This window comes from Grammomys surdaster, unplaced genomic scaffold (genome assembly GCF_004785775.1).
Source record: "Grammomys surdaster isolate TR1022 unplaced genomic scaffold, NIH_TR_1.0 125941, whole genome shotgun sequence".
NCBI classification, from domain to species: domain Eukaryota; kingdom Metazoa; phylum Chordata; class Mammalia; order Rodentia; family Muridae; genus Grammomys; species Grammomys surdaster.
The window spans coordinates 1,022,810-1,029,833 of record NW_021620763.1 but is presented as its reverse complement, the minus strand read 5'-3'; the positions used below and the strand labels follow the sequence as shown (position 1 = coordinate 1,029,833).

The 7,024-nt window shown below is 49.1% G+C and overlaps 1 protein-coding gene across 3 annotated transcripts; it reads left to right on the top strand.

Moving 5' to 3' along the window:
* The first annotated feature begins 792 nt into the window (after nt 1-792).
* LOC114608933 (T-cell leukemia/lymphoma protein 1A-like) lies at nt 793-5,917 on the top strand. 3 transcript variants are annotated; one of them, XR_003709435.1, is made up of 4 exons: nt 793-987; nt 4,670-4,867; nt 4,984-5,266; nt 5,710-5,917. XR_003709435.1 is itself a non-coding variant. In XM_028753041.1 (3 exons), the coding sequence occupies exons 1-3, from the start codon at nt 868-870 to the stop codon at nt 5,788-5,790; spliced, it is 372 nt and encodes a 123-aa protein (XP_028608874.1). In that variant the 5' UTR covers nt 799-867; the 3' UTR covers nt 5,791-5,917. The 3 variants fall into 3 exon arrangements, 2 of the variants coding, with proteins under 2 accessions (XP_028608874.1, XP_028608876.1); XM_028753041.1 differs by lacking the exon at nt 4,984-5,266 and having other exon boundaries at nt 799-987; nt 4,670-4,840; XM_028753043.1 differs by lacking the exon at nt 5,710-5,917 and having other exon boundaries at nt 868-987; nt 4,670-4,791; nt 5,205-5,238.
* The last annotated feature ends 1,107 nt before the right edge of the window (nt 5,918-7,024 follow it).

Sequence of the window (7,024 nt, the reverse complement as noted above, 5' to 3'; positions counted from 1 at the left end):
TTCTTAATTGCCTTAATGAACATTCATTACTGTAAAAGAAAGAGAAGCTGGTTTTCCTTATTTGTTTACAATGAGACAGTTTTGATTGAGCAACTGAGAGACTTTCCAAATCCATTGATCTTGGGTGTAGGGAGAATTTCTTTTTAAGCATGCGTCTGGAATGATGCATTCACTAAGTTGGAGCACAAAGACAGTAAACCCATGTTCTCAAGAGTAGGTTTTGCAAGGCCTATTAGAAGACCTCAGCCTCATCAGAGCCCTGGAAAAAGTCATGTGCGGAAGAGGGAGGAGACTGGACTTTGCAAAGGAAACTGCCTCTGACACCCAAAAGGACTGGCTGAAGATGACAAAGAGAACCTAGATGGTTTCTGATTCCTTCCCAGAAGATATGCAGATAGACCTCGATCTAGGTGGCCCGCCATCGGGTGTGGCTTGAGAGTCACAAAAAGTAACTGACTAGGACCTTGAGGTCTTACCATAAAGGAAGCATAGGGCAGTGTTTCCTGACAGACCTGGGTACCTTTCCTGTGGCTGGGTGTACATGGAGAAAAGCAAGAGCTCCTGGGGGCCTTGAAGAACCCTAGGTTTGATGGGGTCGGGTCTGCAAGCCTAGACCCCTGGAACAGGGGTCCCAGAAGTCCACCTCAACGTCCCACATACCATCTTTGTGGTTCGCCCCACCCACACTACTCTGCCCCACCCCGCCTCGCTCCAGGGGGCACAGGCTCACGGCTGGTGGTGATAAATAGCTGAGTTTCTCATTTCCCCACCCCCACCCCCACCACTTAAAGTAGCTTTATCACGGACTGGCGTTGCAATTTTCTGACTGGCGTTGCAATTTTCTGCTTCTTGCTCGGACCAGATGCCATGGCTACCCAGCCGGCATACAGGCCAGAAAGACCCCCACACCCCGACCGCCTGTGGATCTGGGAGAAGCACGTGTACTTGGATGAATTTCGTCGAAGCTGGCTGCCCATAGTCATCGAGGTACCAACCGCCTTGGAGCTAGCAGGTGGGGCAGCAGGGATGTGCCTTGTCTAGGCCTGGGAGCCCTGGCAGCAGGAGACCAGGGTACAGAGGGTCCCGTGTCGTTTGAGGGAGGTCTTGTGGACCCGGAGAAGGGTGGGAGCACCCCAAGCTCAATAGACAAGCCCCTCTCACGCATTGCCTGGAGTGTGTGACTATCATTTGGGGTGAAACAAGGCTTTCCTAAACCATAAAATTGGAATATCTTTAAGGTAGCTAGTAGTATCCACTTCAGTCTGTAATAAGATTCAACTTTGTTTTGTGCGTGGAAGCCTTGGCATGGGGCTTAATGAATGTTGGTGTTTTCAAAAGAAATCTCTTCTAGAGGTACATTCCGGCAGAAATTATTAAAAAGCGTCCCACTTGTAAAGCCAAGGAAAGCTATAAAGAAAACTAAACTGCTGAGACATTTTATGATACACTAGGACCTGGGAAATGTCTCCGCTCCCGCAAAGTTGGGGCTTGTGAGCCTCGCAGACTTAGGGTGCCAGTGGAGCCACAATTCTGGGCTCCTAAATCTACATTCTTGTTGTCATTTTACAATGCTAAGTTTACATATATCTAGTTGTTTTTTTTTAAACGTTAAGTCAGATGTGTGAAGACAACATGGGTGGAGATTTCTTTTTAATATCAGGTTAACAACTAGCTTTTCACCCACACCATGAGCCAGAGACTATTCCAGATCTGTGATAGATGCTGTCTCAACAGGAGCTTGGTAGCAAACTACAAGGCAGGGTTTATTTCCCATGACTGAAGAAGCCAGGTTTTAAACATGTAAGCGCTCACTCGCATTAATAAGGAAAAAGAATAATTTTTAGCAGCAGTTAGATTGTTGACTCATGCGCTGTGAATGGTGGCGCATTACACACCTGGTGCCACAATCTGACTTAACAGATTCAACTGATCTTGTCAGCAGATCATTTCACAGGTCTGTTCTCACCCTGAGGAAAAACACATTCGTTAAACACGTGTGAGTGATTAGTGTAAAGGCCAAGCAGGGGTCTGCGCTGAGGGCTTGCAGGGCTTGTGGTAGGAGCCCTCTTCTTGGGAAGGTGATGCAGTCGGAAACAGGGTAGCCTGTGGGAAAAGAAGTAGACATGGGGGGGAGGGAGAGTTGTGCTATAGTGTACTGTGGGGAGGCAGGTGGGCACACTGTAAATTCAGAGTTTGTGGTTGCACGTCATATTTTGAGTTGTCATGTTTGGAGTTTCAAATTGCGTTCTCTTCCCCTGTACTACTGAGGAGCAAACCCAGGGCTCTGTGCATAACAGTCTGGGACTCTACTGCAGAGCCTCAGCCTGGGTACGTGTCTTTCAGTTTGGAGACTTGGTCTTAGCTACTTAGGTTGACCTTAATCTCCCTTTGTATCCCAGGTAGGCTTTGAACTTAGGATCCTCTTGCCTCGGCTTACTCAGTAGTACGCACTGCAAGCCTGTGCCACTTGGCCCCACCAGGTCTTACCCGGGCTATCTTGTAGGCTTTGCTTGTATGGGGGAGGGTTGTTTTGTGTGTTTAGGCAGTGAATTTTTTGTTTTGGTGTTTCCATCCTAAATTGGTGGATGAAACTCATTTTCAGGAGCTGGTGAGGTGGCTGCGGAGGTGCTTGCCACCAAGCCTGATGACCTGAGTTTGATTCCCAGGACGTACATGATGGACAAGAACTGACTCTGCACGCTGTAGCATATCCGTGCCTATGTGGTATTTTCTCTTTATTTCAGCACTTGGGAGGCAGAGACAGGTGGAGCTCTGTAAGTCTGAGGCCAGCTTGGTCTATAGAGCAAGTTCCAGGCAGGCAAAAATGATATGGTGAGACAGAACAGGGGAGGGAAGCAGAGACGCTCTTGTGTAGGCTTTGTGGATTTCTGTGGGCCTTAGACTCCCTCTGTCCATGAGAAGGTGTCAGGAGTCTAGCAGGTATGACTTTCTTTCATTTTTTTAGTTTCTAAGAATGCAAGCTTTATTATTTAATGTACCTCTCATAGACATAAATCCCAACAGCCCCCTGCCCCAACAAGGAAGTTGAAAAGTCAGAAATCCTATTACATGCCATCTCTGCTTTGGTACCCAGAAGAGAGTCTGAGACTCTTCAAGGCTTCCAAAGCTTCAGGGAATGGGTTATTTTGAGCAGACTCCTTGGGGTTCTGCCTGGTAGTCCCTCTTGATGTACAGTGGCGACAGCACATTTTCCAGTTCTGGTGGGCTTTAGACAACCACTTGCGTATCATCTCACGCCTCTTCTTGGAGAACCAGTACCTGATGCATCCTTTTGTCTGTTTGATTGCTTCAGCCAAGGTCTCCAGAGTCTCCTCCTCAGGGTTGGGGTCTGTCTCGAAGTGCTTTCTAGCTCCTGGAACTGCTCACAGGTGAGCCCAGAGCTTCTCTCCTTGCAGGAATAACATGGAGTTGTCTCCATCTCAGTTACTTCCATCATGGCTACAGCTCATTTCAGCCACGACTTTCATATCCCTGGCATCTGAAGACAGTAACTGAGGAGACAGTTACCATAGCCCAGATGAGCCATGCCCATGATGGAGAAATGCTGCCTGTCACCAGATTCTAAGTGTTAGAAATGGGGGCAGGGGTGTCTCAAGAAAATGATCACACAATCCAAAGCATTTCAGCAAGACATAAAGTTTTCCTTCAGCAGGTCTAGTCGCTGTGCCAGAGGGGTCCTGAGTCCTACACCCATTGGTCAAGAGTTGAGCCTCACATGCTTTCGGGGGTTGAATGACTCAAAGCTGCATTCTTGAGAAGCATGAAGCACAACTCTGGAAACAGATTGCAACCTTGACTCCTACTTAGATCTTAGAAAAGTTCCGGCTGTAAGAGGGATTTTTTCCCGAGGGCGGGCCTCGTGTCAACCTCTTTAAAGGGGATGCCTCATTTAACCCTTTGATAGAAAAGACAGTGCCTTTCATTTACAGTTCCCACAGCCAGTCCAGGGATACATAACATCAATTAAAAGAGGACAGTACACAGAACGATCCCTGACAAGGCTGGATAAGTTTGGTAAAGTGTTTGTCTTATAAGTATAAGGTCTCAAGATCAATCCCCGAAGTTCAAGTTGAGAAAGCTAGTGTGGTAGACGTAACTAGGGAGGCCTCACTCAGCAAGCAGCTACACTTGCTCTGGAGCTCACTTACCAGCCAAACCAGCCATGTTTTGTTTGTTTGGTTTGGTTTGGGTTTTGTTTTTGTTTGTTTTTTATTGTTGTTTTGTTTGGAGGGGTGTTGTTTTTTGGTGAACCCCCAAGCCAATAAAGAGATGTTGTCTCAAATAAGTAAATAAATGAAAAAAAAAGTAGATAATGTCTAAGAAATGACACCCAAGGTTGTTCTCTCTGCTCTGAGTGGATAACCCTCCCACATGCACACTTGGGACCAAGCTGGAGGGCTGCATGGCTTACCCTAGCAACAGGTTGGCAGGAAAAAAAGCGCACCCTGAAGGATGATTAGACCCTGGCCCAGCCAGAGTCCCTGAGATTGTGCACAGCCTGTGGAGTTGGCTCCAGGGGTAGTCTCTGTGCTCAGGCTGTTGGGTCAGCCCCAGGCTCCTGAGTGACAGAATGGACGCTGGTGGTTGTGCTCGGAGGAGCCTGACAGTGGTCTGGAGGCAAAGGTTGTGTTTTGTTCTTCCTCTGCAGAGTGATAGAAAATTCCAGGTGATCATGCGCCAGGAAGATGTCACCTTGGGGGCTGCTATGACCTCCAGTCAGCTGGTGTCTTACGAGCTGCCTTTAATGTGGCAACTGTACCCTGAGGGAAGGTACCGAAGCTGTAATTCCACGTTCTGGCAGATACTGTACCACATCAAGGCAAGCACAGCTTACCCCAGGGACTCAGTGGGTAATCTTGGGAGATCCTGGTCTCTGGTCTTAGTATGGGCTAGCTCTATATTCCCTCCACCCTGGCACCAGAAGCTAATGGAAGGGGAACTAACTGCAGATTTTTTTTTAAGGGTTAGAGAGATAGAAGAAGCTATCATCTGAGGTCTTAGCCAAACACCTTGGCACAAGGAACCCTCTATGGTAGTCACTGACTGAGACCAGTTGAGAGGGCTAGCCACCTCACCTCAGGCCCCAGTACTAACCCAGGCTGAGGAACACTGAGCCAGAATGAAAGAGGAATCCTCAGGGCTGGTCTGACTACTCCCTTGTCTCTCTCCTTCTCCACCCTCAGTTCAGAGACGTGGAGGACATGTTACTTGAACTGATGGACTCCAATGAATAACCTGAGACATGGTGAGCACCCCAGAGCTCCATCAGGAGGAAGGAGGGCCCTTCTCTATGAAAGCCATGACAGCCCCTCCCCAACAGCTGTCTTCAAAGAGTGCCTAGGGTAGGATAGGCTTCCCAGAAGTGTGTGTGTCTCTCCCTTACCACCTTAGGAGCTCCAGCTACATCCATGTTTGCAGAGTCCCCGAGGTGACCCTTGTTCACCATCAGTTGTCTACTAACAGATGATGGCAGAGCCATCCCACCAACTCAGCTGGGGATCCACAGATAACACTGAAGAAGGTTCTCCATCTTTTCTTACCCACTCCCTTCATGGTGTTGGGGTTTGGCCCTGACCCAGGCATGAGATAAGGAGGTTCAGCATCAGGAGCTGACTAACCACCCACCCAGCAGCCCCACTGCCTGTTCCTTGACTGTCCCTCTGACCCTGCCTTCTCTTCTCTCCCCAGGTCCTAACAGCTCCTGTCTCCCTTGCCCAGGCCTGGGCCCACAGGGGAGATGTTGGTACTTCTATTCACTCTGTTTGCTAGTCATGTCCTTTATCCTCCACACTGGACTCCAAGAAGAAAACTCCGGCCAGAGGCTGCCCCTTCCCATGCTCCTGTCACCTGCTCATCTACCTTGGTTGGTCCCTCAGTTCTGCTGACTCCCTGGCAACCTTCCCCCAGGTACCCTGCTGCTGAAATGGAGCAGTAACCACTCCTCCCACTGTGGAAATGTCCTGAAGAGGTCACAAATGCTCCTGTAATGTTTGGGGACCAGCTTCTGCTTTCTGCACTAGACCCTGGATAAACACAGAACAGCTCTGCACAGAATCTTAAGTAAAAGCAGTAAAGTTTAATTTGTTAAAAACAAGCTGGGGTGGGAGGGGCTTGGGGTGAGCTTCTAGAAGCCAAGGAACTGAAAAGCACACCAGATGCTCTCTGTAGATATCCCACTGTGCCTTCAAGTGTCCTCTACCCAGCACCAGGTAAACTTCTTGCCAGTGTTAGCTCAGAGGCCCACAGAGCATAGAGTCCCTATCCGTACATCCTCCAGAGGCACCTCTAGACCTCCTGAGATAAAAAAGGGACAAATCTCCTGCCACACTCAGCACTAGAAGCCCAGGTGGAGGAGTTTGAAGGGAGGAGGGGTCCTTAAGACAGGCCATCTATAAGGTCAGGGCCAGAGGCACAAAGTGGGCAAGAGAAGATGCAGTTAGTCCCCAGTTAGGGGACTCTCCAACCTGTAGGAGAGGGAACAGCCATCAAGATCCTGAAAAGGCAAATCTAGTCAGCTCTAGTGACCCATTCAGACTTGAGGCAGCAGGAAGGGACAAGGGGCAAAAGGGGACCTGGTCTCTGGATTCTGTAGTCAGAGGGAAGCTTTCACACCTACCCCAGTAGGCAGAAGTGCACCCATGTGCATTCTCTTTCTCTTCCCCCTCCCTCCCTCTCTCCCCCTCTCCCTCCCCCTCCCTTCTCTCCCTTTTTTCCTCTGTTGTGTAACAGCCACTTCCTGAAGCAGGGAAATAACAAAAAAAGTAGCTTCAAGAACTCCCTGAAACTGACCAGAATCACTTGCCCCTTCCCTGCTAGAAGAAGCAGAGTCAAGCCCCAAAGACTCAGACAAAAGAACCCAGAAGCCGCAGAAACCAGCCAAGATGCCTTTAAAGAACTTTAGACCAATCGAGGAACTTGGAAAGGGCAACCTGTTAGCTGCTACCTGTAGGCTGGGCACTGTGATTCAAGGTCCCAGCTGTTGTGAGCTGTGCGTCACCAATGC

Excerpts from the sequence above, each read along its gene's own strand:
- LOC114608933 (XM_028753041.1), top strand. The coding sequence starts at position 868 with ATGGCTACCCAGCCGGCATACAGGCCAGAAAGACCCCCACACCCCGAC. Across the intron at positions 988-4,669 it reads GGCTGCCCATAGTCATCGAG|AGTGATAGAAAATTCCAGGT; the intron begins GTACCAACCGCC and ends CTTCCTCTGCAG. Across the intron at positions 4,841-5,709 it reads AGATACTGTACCACATCAAG|GTCCTAACAGCTCCTGTCTC; the intron begins GCAAGCACAGCT and ends TTCTCTCCCCAG.